Raw genomic sequence first — 12145 nt, 5'->3', positions numbered from 1 at the left:
TCCATCTGTAGAAACGTACAAACTGATAGTGTAAGCTAGCACATGCACAACCATTTAAGTACTTATTTTAAGAGCAGCAAGATGCTGTCGCCGTCCGTTCTGCTGGTCTGTCCATAAGAACCATTCCAGCCGGATTCTGCACAGGTTGCACTCGAGGCAGTCTCTTCGCTGTTGTCGTCAAAATTGATTACGAAAAACATAATGAGATTTTAGTAATTTCAGAATATACTGAATCAATGAAAAAACAGAATCCCCATAGAAGGAATTTATCGTACGGTCGTACCTATTTCATGGAAGATTTCATTGACATTAGCAGCCGTTTTTGCAGAAGTCTCCATAAAGAAAAGACCGTTCTCTTGAGCATATACTTGTGCTTCCTGGAGAAATATATAAAATCGACATGTAAAGGAACTGTTTAAATATATGATAATCAGTGCTCCAGATTATGAGCAAGATGTGGGCCACACTGTGGTCCAGATTTTCAGATTTCCTATGTAGCGTACATAATGTAACAGCTGGGAAGTGCATCCAGGACATTAGCTGTCTCATTCTTTACTAGACATGCAATAATTTCTAACCAAGTGAAGGCGGTCTCACATTAGCTGGAAACTAGAATGTTTAAACTCAAATCCAAATGAATAAGTCCATACACCCAATGACAACCTGGATATGCCAATCTAGGAACCAAACTATCTAAATAGCTAGTGTGATTAAATAATCTCATGTAATTATACAACATATTCAGGGGGCGTCCCACATACCTTTTAGGGAAATACTAAGTATAAAATGAAAAGCTAGAATATATCAGAATCAACGGGCTGAAAAGAAATAAATAAATAAATGATGATATACTTGCCTCAGCTGTCACCTTCCTTGCATCTAACAAGTCAGCTTTGTTCCCAGCCAGTGCCATGACCATGTTGGGATTGCCTTGAAGCAATACAGAGGAAACAACAAATAAGGGATATTGAAAGGTAAAATCACACTGGACAAAATGAAATAGATTAAAAGCACACCCAAAAGATACACAAATAGTAAGATGAATAAAGCAAAGACCAAAAATTTATAAAAGATATCAATGATGCTCAAACTGTGAAATGATTACCTTGTGCTTGAAGTTCTTGAACCCACTTCTTTGCCCGATCAAAAGATGCCTGCATTGTCCGACACAGAAAAAATCAACGAACACCCGAGGAGATCATATACTTGCACCAAATTTTGTCAATGCAATATAGATAACCACTGGGTATATTGCATGCATGTGAATGCTAAACAGAAAATTAGTATACAAAATCGAAGCAGATGGTAATTAACATCAAACCATGGTATGCAATCATTTACTTACTTGATTTGATATGTCAAAGACAATAATTGCGGCTGCAGCTCCCCTGTAGTACATTGGTGCTAAGCTGTGATATCTCTCCTGACCAGCAGTATCCCAAATCTCAAATTTTACAGTAGCATCGTTCACGGCCAACGTTTGTGAGAAGAAAGCGGCTCCTATTGTTGATTCCTACATCACAAAACAGTAAAAGTAAGTTCCACGAAAAGAAAATTGTGTGAAAGCAGTTTAAGAGTCGTTCAAACCTGGAATTCAGTAAATTGCCCTTTAACGAAACGTAGTACAAGACTTGATTTTCCAGCTCCAACGTCTCCAAGGAGCACCTGAAATAAATGACTTAGAGTCTTAGATGAATCAAATAGAATGAAAGTTGAAAAAGGGAAGGTTTTTATTCTAGATGATGCTAAATGGACAGGAATGAAAAGCTAGGTGAATAAGCACATCAGAACATATGGAATACATAAAGGATTGAGTTCGTATCGGTGGCCTGGCCGGTACAGTAAACCAAAAGCAACTGAGCTGATAACATGTATTCAAAACAATAACAGCACTGTTGAGCTCGCAAATCACAAAACAATAACAGCACTGTTGAGCTCGAACAAAAATTGATGATCATAAAACAAAGCCACAAAGCAATTCTGAACAACCGAATTACATATACCCAGATAAAATTACGCAAACCCATGTCAAAAGCTTTGCCAAAGAAAGAACAAAACACCTAGTTGAAAAGAAATTGAACTGACCAATTTGGCGTTGATGTTCTTGTTTCCAGTTGTGGCCATAATAGCAAGAGTTCGTTGGTTGGTTGATTGATATTCCGATTAGGTCAACAAAACCCAGATCAAGCAAAAGAAGAATCAAAGAGAGTAAATGCAGGGAGATAGAGTTTTGAGTTTTTTTATGGGGTCGATGATGATAAAATAAAAATTGGAGCTTTGACACAAAAGAGGAACTAGATGATGATGATAATAATAATAAGAACAAATGAGAACACGTAAAGAAAAGGCAAAGGGAAGGATCCTCTCAAGTCTCCAACAACCAAAAGACAATCCTTCTCTCGCTTTCTCTCTCTCTCTCGCTGAAAACGCAAAAAACCTAATTTTTATTTATTAAATTAATGAGAAAAAGGAGAGAATATTTTTGCTTCTGATTTTGGATCACATCCAGACCGAATCGGTCCGAACCGACCCAAAACCAAAAATTATACATACGTCATTGCTTTGCTTTGTGCTTCAAAATGCACTTATGTGTCCGTGAAACAAAATGCAAGATAAGGGAATCATAAGTTGATTTTAATTTAAGTGTCAAAAGACATATAAAAATTGAAACTTTATTTCATATTGTACAAATCAAAGTTAAATAATTCGGTAATAACATCACTCAACACTTGACAGAAACCAATTCCAAAAAACACAAACTTCTTCTATCCCATATATATTATAATGCCATCAGGTATTTGGGCTTGTTTCATTAATCCTGAAGCTCAAATGCAGAAGCAGGGAAACTCTTGGCAATTCCAACACTGAGAAACTGAGTTTCTCAGGATCTTTCTGGTCGATACAAATATCAGTAACCGCAAACCACACCGTCATTGCCTTCACTTTGAATCCACTAATTGTGTTCATCTTACCTTCTTCTATAAACCCAACAACCTCGGTTTCATATTGCGCATTCTTGTTTAGTGCACGGAACTTATGGTCACTCTTCTTGGCTTGCTTGATCCAGAAGAAACCTGTTTTTTGGTTGTACCCAAACTCAGTAATTTCCTTAATGGCTAGAAGCCCGTTTGGGAGTTTGGACTTAGTGATCGGAGTTCGTGAACCTTTTGGGTGCAAATAGATGCTCCATTGTACATCTGGTGTGGGAACAGAGTCACACACGATAATACGTTATTCCATGACTTGGTTCACTAAAACGATAATTTGGTTCAAAAGTGATTTTAGACCCATTTTGAAATGATAAGTTATTGGTTTAAAAAGTACCGAGTCTTTGACCCATTTCAGACGGTAATATGAATATGTTCCCTTTCAGAATTTGACGAACGCAAGTCACACGGTATCACTATGTTCCTCTCTTCGACTTAGTAATTCCAAACCGATCAATTCATCCTATTTTACTTCAGAAGTCGACAATTTTCAATTCTAGGAAATTCTATACCGCTCTAACTGATATTGTTCTTACTTAGGTTAAGATTTTAGATTTGTCCAACTTAACTAGATCAATTCATCCTATTTTACTTCTGATTTGGTTTTAGGCGAAATCGACACTAATTGGCCGGATCATGTATTTAAAATTGAACATTCAATTTGTCACCTCTTGACAATAGTGGACATTGTATTTGATGCCTTGGCAGCAAAGGGCAACTCCTTCTTTCTTTGGATTTTCGAGGATATTTTGTGGGTTTAATGTGACTAAGCTTAGTTGTGGAGTCATAATTCGACTATACGTTTTGGAAATCATACATCACTCGTAACCCCATCTGTTGTTCTAATTTGCTTCATTCAGCTGATAAGGGATGCTTGCAGAGATAGAAACACTTAGCACATCTAGCAGTTACCGATTTGATCTTCTCACGAAGGATCATGCTACCAACTATTTCCGATTTTGGTAAGGTTCTCCGGTTATAATTTTCCGTTCTGTATTAGATTGAAGCTTCTGACCACATAATGGTCCAAAAACATAACAATTGTCCTTCAGAAGAGTACATCATCAGAACTAAATCAGATTTTTGACATACAAAGCACAATCTAGCTTTTCTTATTTCAAGAGACTTATTCAAATATATGTACTCATATATGTGTGTTTGTGAAACAAAATGCAATGTAAGGATATCTAAATTTTTTGAGATTCATCGAACTGTGCTATGTGCTTTTAGCAATCATGGTGACACATGCCAAGTTTTGATGTTTAAGTGTCAAAACATATATAAAACGAAACTTTATTTCATATTTGTAAATGACAGAACACAAATCAAAAGTTAGATAATTAGGTAATCATATCACTCAACACTTGACACGACAATACCGAAAAAACACAAACATATTCTATCCGATATATTATAAACTATTGACAAAACCATTGATCAGGTATTTGGACTTCTTTCATTCCTGAAGCTCAAATGCAGAAGCAGGAAAACTCTTAGCAATTCCAGCACTGAGGAAACTGAGCTTCTCAGAATCTTTCTCGTCGATACTAATATCAGTAACCGCGAACCACACCATCATTGCCTTCACTTTGAATCCGGATATATTGGTCATCTTTCCTTCCTCGATAAACCCAACGACCTCAGTTTCATATTGAGCATTCTTGTTTAGTGCACGGAACTTATGGTCGCTCTTCTTGGCTTGCTTGATCCAGAAGAAACCTGTTTTTTGGTTGTAGCCAAACTCAGTTATTTCTTTAATGGATAGAAGCCCTTTTGGGAGTTTGGACTTTGTGAGGAGTTCGTGAACCTTTTGGACGCAAACAGAAGCTCCATTGTACACCTCAGCACCTTCTCTGTTGTTTGCAATCTGTTGAGTTGCCATTTTTTATTTGCTTGGCAAAGAAGTTTTTGTGGAATTTTTCTTGATCTATTTTTCGGAATGGTTTGTTTTTCGATGAAGAGAAATTGAGGTAAATGGATGCATTTATATAGTGACTGGCAAACTTTATACAATTTTTTGTTGGTTTAGTCCAAATCGCCAGGCAAACTTAATTTAATTTATCTTATTTTAATATGCCAAAGTTTACTAGATAGAATTTCTCACTTTAGAATTTTCTTAAAAGAAATAATTGACTTTTGGTTTTCTTCTTTGATGGCCTTGTTGACTGAGCAATATCCCTCCATTTCTTTTTCCTTTGACGTGGGTATGTCATATCATATGTACACACGCGGATTATTTTCCGTCTCTCAATACATATTTTTAAGATATCGGCATACAAAACAAGATAAAATTAAAAATATATCAATTTTATTATATTTTGATTTAAATTATACATGAAAATCATCTATTTTGAAATAAAATAAAAGGTCTAAAAAAATGTATTGAGAGATGGAAGGAGTACATTATGAGTTGGGTCGCAGGTCACGAAAATGATATTAATTTTGTTCAAAAATTCTTACTATAGTGAATTAGAACCATTTTGAAACGGTAACTTCTTGCTTTTTACTCAGAAATGTCGAGTCTTCGACCCATTTTAGACGTACGGCAATGTCTCTGTTCCCTTTGAGACTTTGACGCACGCAAGTCACATGGCATCACTATGTTCCTCTATTCGACTTAGGTTCAGCAATTCCAAACCGGTTGATTCATCCTATTATACTTTCAGAAGTCGACAATTTCAATTCTAGGAAATCGTAAACCGCTCTAGAACTGATATTGTTTTGGCAGGTTAAGATTTTAGATTTGTCCAAGTTGATCTGACTGACCTATGTTAATTCTGATTTGGTTTTGGGCGAAATAGACACTTTGGCCGAATCATGGATTTAAAATTGAACATTCAATTTGTCACCTCTTAGCAGCAATGAGCAATTCCCTATTTTGTAGGTTTTATTGACACCAATCATTTTTAATTAAACTTAGTCGTGTGGACTTCACAACAACAACATCCAGCCTCAATTCCACCGAATGGAGTCGGCTATATGAATCATCGCGTTTAGTCGTGGACTTGCAATTCTATTATACTCCTTCCGTCTAGAAATACAAGCCTCTTTTCTTAATTATGTAGTTTACATGGAAAAAGAGTCATGTATTTTCAGACGGAGATATTACTTTTCGGAAAATTTCATGTTATGTTCAGATTAAAATATTGAGTGAACATGTCACTACGGGTAGTCGATCGGCTATATTTTTTCAGGTCAAATATGTTTACATGTAACAAAGAATTATATTCGTTTATTGCAGCAAGTGAAAATTACAAATAATAAGTTAAAAACTCAGCATTGATTTTACACTCAAACAAAAGGAAAGATAAATTATTACATCTATATGTAGAACTTCATTGATTCCTGAAGCTCAAAAGCAGAAGTAGGAAAGCTCTTAGCAATTCCAGCATTGAGGAAACTGAGTTTCTCAGAATCCTTCTCGTCTGTGCTAATATCAGTAACTGAGAACCACACCATCATTGCTTTCACTTTGAATCCGGATATTTTGGTCATCTTTTCTTCTTCTATAAACCCAACAACGTTAGTGTCGTAGGACGCGAGCTTGTTTAGGGCACGGAACATGTGCTCACTCTTCTGTTGTAATAATTGGATGTAATTGATTTATTATTTTATTACCATGCTTTGACTGACTATTGTTTTCCTCCACAGTATTATTACTTTCACCTAGTAGCTTGTCTCTTCAAGTTGTATAGGCCGGTGGAAGTGTGGAATGTTATTACTTAGGTTGGCACATTGATTGGGTTGGCAAATTATTTGAGAAGTTGCCGACACTCTTGCTTTTGGAACTCTATAAATAGAGTTCAGTTTGGTTATTTGAGAGGCACGAGAGAAAAAGGAAATTCTCTCAAGTGTTTTGTCTATTATTAGATCATTTAGAGTGTTAGTACGCATTAGTGTTTTTAGAGAGTTCTAACATTGTTGGTTCGCCAAGTCTCAAAGGTTGTAGTGCGACGTCATTGAGTATTAGCAGTTGTATTCTGGGAGGTGTTTGCTACGAGCCGTTCAGCACCGTAGACGGAGCAAATAAACCTTAAGGAAACTGATTCGAAATCAGGCCTCGATTTGCAATCTCTTATCCTCTCTTTATGTATTTTATTATATCATGATTTTGCATTAATTTCATGTTATATTTTTTATCGTCTCATGGTACTATGAATTGATTAATTATTTGATATTATCAGCTCTGTTATGTTGTTGTCTTATTAGCTCTTCTTGCTATATTAAGCTCATAAACATAATCATGCTCATATTTATCTTAATTAAATTTAATTTCAAGTATAATATCCAACATCTTCTTGGCTTGCTTGATCCAGAAGAAACCTGTCGTGGGATTGTAACCAAACTCGGTTATTTCTTTCACGGCTAAGAGCCCTTTTGGAAGCTTAGACTTTGTGAGGAGTTCATGAACCTTTTGAGTGCAATCAGAAGCTCCATTGTATATCTCTGCACCACTTTTGTTCTTTGCAATCAATTGGCTTGCCATTATTTTTGCTAGTCAGAAAAGCTTGAGGGGATTAGTGTGGAATATTTTTTCTCTCGATTTCTTTGCTTAGTTGTTTCTAGATGAAGAGAAATAGGAGGTTAATTAATGGGTGTATTTATAGTGGCAATAATATTTGATATTCGTTGTTGGCTCAGTCCAAGTAGCAGGCAAATTAACATTAAAATTTTAAACATTCCACAAGACACAGAAATAATTTATCAAGAAAGTTTCTTCTTTGGTGGCCTTGACATTTGAGGCTCAACCATTTTTAAGATTTCAAATACCTTTTGAAATAAAGTGGTTCCAATCATCTGTTTGATCTTAGCTAAGGAATGGATATTGGATTCATCCTATTTTATTTAAGAAGTCCACATTTTCAAATTTGGAAAGCTGTAAACCCTATTAGATTTGGTACTCTGAAACCCAATTGGTCAAAGGTTGGCCATGTTAGTCCTGATAATGTGTTCTGTAGATTAATTTCCAGCCAAAAACACAAAGATACGACATATAGTTCATTTTCATAACAAAAGCTTAAGTGTAGACGTGTAGTTCAAAAAAGTACATGTACATGACTAGTGTTGATCATATACCAACATTTTGAAGTTTATTCTTGAGGACCTAATCAAGAAGGGAAGATTTAGGACTTCTGAAAACCGCTTTAAGGTATAGTAACGAATAACGATCACCCGGTGTGTGATGAGTATAAGATAGATGATTGTAGGCAAAAGGAATTCCGGCAAAGAGAAATGAGCGAGGAATTGCCAAAGCTGCTATTGATTATGAGAATATGAAATTGTTTTACAAGTTTTATTATCATGTTATTTTCTCATCATGCATGTGCTTTCAAGTAGTTAATGTTTATTGCGCATTGCATTTTCCAAAACAGAGTTTTTTAATGAATTTTGGCCGTGTTCATTTGGTAGTCTTGTCTTGTCATTGAATTTTGCAATTGCAGTAACTGGTTATGTAATAAAAATGTTGGATTATATCCAAATGTAATGGTAGATTGGTAGTAATACACTTAGGATTAGGCAAAAACCGGCCGACCGAACAGAAATCGAAAAATCGGATGAAACGGTCGGTTTTTTTAGCGTCCGGTCGGTTTGTCGGTTTTCGGTCCGGTTTGCAATTTTTGGACTTTTTCGGTCGGTTTTTTTACCAGTAAACGGTCGGTCGGTTAACCGGTCAAAAACCCGACCGAAAGAACAGTATTTTTTTTTAAATTTTTCTTAAATTATAAATAGTATCTTATATAGTTTTACCGGTTAATCGACCGACCGACCGGAAACCGACCGGAAAATTTCGGTTAACCGACCGATCGATCGAAATTTTTAGGTTATAATTAGGCTTTTCAAAAAAGAACCGACCGACTGACAAAAAATTTCGATCGATTTTCGGTTTGTCTTTTAACCGGTCGATTTCCAGTTCGGTTTGATTTTTTAAAACTGGTAAATGACCGGTCCGGTCAGAATTTTGGTCGAAAACCGACCGACCGGACCGGTGGCAATCCCTAAATAGACCATGTATGATTGAAAATACATACACAAAATTCACAGGAAATTAGCAAGAAAATAAATTAGAATTTTTTTTATACATCAACATTTCAATTCATAACACTATGAAAAGAAAAAAAGGACTTGAAATGGAACAGAAAATTCTATATTTTTATTCTGGGAAAATTGATTTCCGATGCATGATTCATAGTACATTGCATAACTAGATGGGCATGAATTTTAGTAATTAGTTTTCTTGATGCTCAAAAGCAGAACCAGGAAAAACTCTTGGCAATTCCAGCACTGAGGAAACTGAGTTTCTCAGGATCTTTCTCGTCGATACTAATATCAGTAACCGCAAACCACACCATTATCGCCTTCACTTTAAACCCAGAAATTTTAGTCATCTTACCATCTTCCACAAATCCAACGACCTCAGTGTCATACGATGCGTTTTTGTTTAGTGCACGGAACTTATGCTCACTCTTCTTGGCTTGCTTGATCCAGAAGAAACCTGTTTTTTGATTGTATCCAAACTCAGTTATTTCCTTAATGGCTAGAAGGCCTTTTGGGAGTTTGGAATTTGTAAGGAGTTCGTGAACCTTTTTGATGCAAACAGAAGCTCCGTTGTACACTTCAGCACCTTCTCTGTTGTTTGCAATTTGTTGAGTTGCCGTTCTTTTTTGTTGCTTGAGTGAGAAGTTTTTGTGGAAATCTTCCTTCTCTGTTTTTTTTTTGGAATAATTTGTTTGTTGAAGAAGAATAATGGAAGTAAATGGATGTATTTATAGTGACTGGAAAAGAATGTTTGATGATCTTTGTTGTTGGTTTAGTCCAAATCGTCAGGCAAACATTATATAATTTGTCTTATTTTAATATGCTAAAGTTTACTAGATAGAAGATCTCTCAGTACTTAGGAGTTTCTTTAAAAAAATAACAATTGACCATTGGTTTTCTTCATTGATGGCCTTGACTGAGCAAAATTCATATGTCTGGTGGCGACACACGGTAATAACTTATTCCTTGACTTGGACGTCACAAGTCACTCTAAAATGATGATTTTTCAAAATTACTCCCTCCGTCACTTTTTATACGTAACTTTTGCTCATTCACTCAAATTAAGGAAAGATCTAATTGAAGATCTCTCAGTACTTTAGGAGTATTACTCAAGTGATTTTAGTTATTGGTCTAGAAATACCGAGTCTTTGATCCATTTTAGACGGTGATAGATACATTATGTTCCCCATATTCATCAGCTTAGAGAGGTTCAACAACTATTTTCATGAATTTACGAAGTCGATATTTCAACTCTAAAAATTATAAAACGGTCTTGAAGACTAAGCTGATGCTGTCAGGACAAATCCAGCTCAGAGCTAAGGGGGCACTTGACCCCACTAACCTGACAAAAATAAGAATATATTTATTGTTTTGCACATAGTTTACTAAAGATAGAGCATGATTGAAACGGTTTAGTAGCAGTAATTCACACGCACAGCTTGGGTCAAATACTTATGCACACTATCTTATTTTTTATTGATTTTTTACATTCTCTCCAACATATTTTTATTTTATTTTTGTCCCACAATTTAAATTTTCTGGATCCGTCCCCTGAATGTTGTATGTTCAAGTTACATTTAGAATGGTCTAAGTCAACTTGATTAGAAATTGATTAATATTCAATTTGTCCCCGCATTGACAGTACGGAGTAATGCTAATGCTATTTCTACAAAACTCCGTATACAAAATCCTAAATGGTAGTTGGGATAAATATTATTATTGATCATGTACATTTCAACATATTTATCAATTAATATAATCATTACATCTACATGGCCATGCATGATTTTGTTTACTGAATTTTGTAGTAATAACATTACTCTGACAGTACGTAGTGCTCTCTAATTGACGCTTAGCAGCATTTTCAAGGATATATATTGCACATTTTATTGTGTGACGCCAATCTTTTTTAATGAATCTTAGGCATGGACATGCAATTGAGAGAGACCTACGCACAATTTTCATATCAAATATGTGGATGAACAAGATAAACTTTTATTGAAGCAATTGTGATCAAAACCATGACCAATAAAGGGATACAAATAATATGTAAAGTAAACTACCAGCATTCAAGAAACACTGAAAAAAGGAAATGATATATTCTTGCATCTATATAATCAGGCAATCTCCAATATATATATATAACTTCATTCCTGAAGCTCAAATGCACTAGCAGGAAAACTCTTGGCGATTCCGGCACTGAGAAAACTGAGCTTCTCAGAATCCTTCTCGTCGATGCTAATATCGGTAACTGAGAACCACACCATCATTGCCTTAACTTTGAATCCGGATATTTTGGTCATCTTACCTTCTTCTATAAACCCAACAACCTCAGTGTCATAGGATGCGAGCTTGTTTAGGGCACGAAATTTGTGCTCACTTTTCTTTGCTTGCTTGATCCAGAAGAAGCCTGTCGTGGGATTGTAACCAAACTCGGTTATTTCTTTCACGGCTAAGAGCCCTTTTGGGAGTTTGGACTTTTGGAGGAGTTCGTGAACCTTTTGAGTGCAAGCAGAAGCTCCGTTGTAGATCTCTGCACCACTTTTGTTGTTTGCAATCAATTGGCTTGCCATTGTTTTTGCTAATCAGAAAAAGCTTGATGGGAATAGTAGTGTGATTTTTTTTTTTTTTTCCTATCAAATTCGTTGCTTAATTGTTTTTTGATGATGATAAATGGGAGGTTAATGGGTGTATTTATAGTGGCAAAAATATTTGATATTCGGTCGTTGGCTCAGTCCAAATAGTCAGGCAAACTTATATTTTCCAACAGTTCCTAGAAAATCACAAAGAAATAATAATGAATTTTCTTCTTTGGTGTCCTTGAGTTGACCTTTGAGGTTCAAGCATTTTTAAGATTAGAAATATCTTTTGAAATATTTGATATTCGGTCGTTGGCTCAGTCCAAATAGTCAGGCAAACTTATATTTTCCAACAGTTCCTAAAAAATCACAAAGAAATAATCATGAATTTTCTTCTTCGGTGTCCTTGAGTTGAACTTTGAGGTTCAAGCATTTTTAAGATTAGAAATATCTTTTGAAAATAAACTGGTTTGGTTCGAATCTAATTTGATCTTAAAAATATAGAATTCGTCCTATTTCATTTAAGAATTAAGTCCACAATTT

At 35.4% G+C, this 12145-nt stretch overlaps 6 protein-coding genes across 7 annotated transcripts; all 6 read right to left on the bottom strand.

Annotated features, from left to right (window-relative positions):
* Window positions 1-67: 67 nt before the first annotated feature.
* LOC139884099 (ras-related protein RABF2b) lies at window positions 68-2124 on the bottom strand. Of its 2 annotated transcripts, none has more exons than XM_071868174.1 (7): window positions 2086-2124; window positions 1588-1665; window positions 1346-1513; window positions 1106-1154; window positions 853-930; window positions 284-373; window positions 68-168 (listed from the first exon to the last, which is right to left on the bottom strand). In XM_071868174.1, exons 1-7 carry the CDS (start codon window positions 2122-2124, stop codon window positions 68-70), a joined length of 603 nt encoding a protein of 200 aa, XP_071724275.1. The 2 variants fall into 2 exon arrangements, with proteins under 2 accessions (XP_071724275.1, XP_071724274.1); XM_071868173.1 differs by having other exon boundaries at window positions 284-377; window positions 857-930.
* A 666-nt stretch (window positions 2125-2790) lies between these two features.
* Window positions 2791-3340, bottom strand: LOC139884107 (uncharacterized). The gene is made up of 2 exons (XM_071868180.1): window positions 3325-3340; window positions 2791-3197 (listed from the first exon to the last, which is right to left on the bottom strand). The coding sequence occupies exons 1-2, from the start codon at window positions 3338-3340 to the stop codon at window positions 2791-2793; spliced, it is 423 nt and encodes a 140-aa protein (XP_071724281.1).
* Window positions 3341-4443: 1103 nt separating this feature from the next.
* Window positions 4444-4869, bottom strand: LOC139884106 (uncharacterized). Its single transcript, XM_071868179.1, has one exon. The coding sequence runs from the start codon at window positions 4867-4869 to the stop codon at window positions 4444-4446; it is 426 nt and encodes a 141-aa protein (XP_071724280.1).
* A 1439-nt stretch (window positions 4870-6308) lies between these two features.
* On the bottom strand, window positions 6309-7473 carry LOC139884105 (uncharacterized). Its single transcript, XM_071868178.1, has 2 exons — window positions 7311-7473; window positions 6309-6493 (listed from the first exon to the last, which is right to left on the bottom strand). Exons 1-2 carry the CDS (start codon window positions 7471-7473, stop codon window positions 6309-6311), a joined length of 348 nt encoding a protein of 115 aa, XP_071724279.1.
* A 1756-nt stretch (window positions 7474-9229) lies between these two features.
* On the bottom strand, window positions 9230-10213 carry LOC139884104 (uncharacterized). The gene is made up of 2 exons (XM_071868177.1): window positions 10165-10213; window positions 9230-9690 (listed from the first exon to the last, which is right to left on the bottom strand). Exons 1-2 carry the CDS (start codon window positions 10211-10213, stop codon window positions 9230-9232), a joined length of 510 nt encoding a protein of 169 aa, XP_071724278.1.
* A 957-nt stretch (window positions 10214-11170) lies between these two features.
* On the bottom strand, window positions 11171-11596 carry LOC139884098 (uncharacterized protein At5g01610-like). The gene has a single exon (XM_071868172.1). It carries the CDS (start codon window positions 11594-11596, stop codon window positions 11171-11173), a length of 426 nt encoding a protein of 141 aa, XP_071724273.1.
* Between the last annotated feature and the right edge of the window lie 549 nt (window positions 11597-12145).

This window comes from Rutidosis leptorrhynchoides, unplaced genomic scaffold (genome assembly GCF_046630445.1).
Source record: "Rutidosis leptorrhynchoides isolate AG116_Rl617_1_P2 unplaced genomic scaffold, CSIRO_AGI_Rlap_v1 contig500, whole genome shotgun sequence".
NCBI lineage: Eukaryota > Viridiplantae > Streptophyta > Magnoliopsida > Asterales > Asteraceae > Rutidosis > Rutidosis leptorrhynchoides.
The sequence above is the reverse complement of the archived record's forward strand: the minus strand, read 5'-3'. Positions and strand labels throughout refer to the sequence as shown.

What these genes read in the sequence shown, in the direction of transcription:
- LOC139884099 (XM_071868174.1), bottom strand. Translation starts at nt 2,124, where the DNA reads ATGGCCACAACTGGAAACAAGAACATCAACGCCAAATTG. An exon ending in AGAACATCAACGCCAAATTG is followed by an intron (nt 1,666 to 2,085) that starts GTCAGTTCAATT and finishes CATTTATTTCAG; the next exon opens with GTGCTCCTTGGAGACGTTGG. An exon ending in TCTTTGACATATCAAATCAA is followed by an intron (nt 1,155 to 1,345) that starts GTAAGTAAATGA and finishes CGGACAATGCAG; the next exon opens with GCATCTTTTGATCGGGCAAA.
- LOC139884106 (XM_071868179.1), bottom strand. Translation starts at nt 4,869, where the DNA reads ATGGCAACTCAACAGATTGCAAACAACAGAGAAGGTGCTGAGGTGTAC.
- LOC139884105 (XM_071868178.1), bottom strand. Translation starts at nt 7,473, where the DNA reads ATGGCAAGCCAATTGATTGCAAAGAACAAAAGTGGTGCAGAGATATAC. An exon ending in TGGTTACAATCCCACGACAG is followed by an intron (nt 6,494 to 7,310) that starts GTTTCTTCTGGA and finishes TTGGGTTTATAG; the next exon opens with AAGAAGAAAAGATGACCAAA.
- LOC139884104 (XM_071868177.1), bottom strand. Translation starts at nt 10,213, where the DNA reads ATGGGGAACATAATGTATCTATCACCGTCTAAAATGGATCAAAGACTC. An exon ending in TAAAATGGATCAAAGACTCG is followed by an intron (nt 9,691 to 10,164) that starts GTATTTCTAGAC and finishes AAAAAAAAACAG; the next exon opens with AGAAGGAAGATTTCCACAAA.
- LOC139884098 (XM_071868172.1), bottom strand. Translation starts at nt 11,596, where the DNA reads ATGGCAAGCCAATTGATTGCAAACAACAAAAGTGGTGCAGAGATCTAC.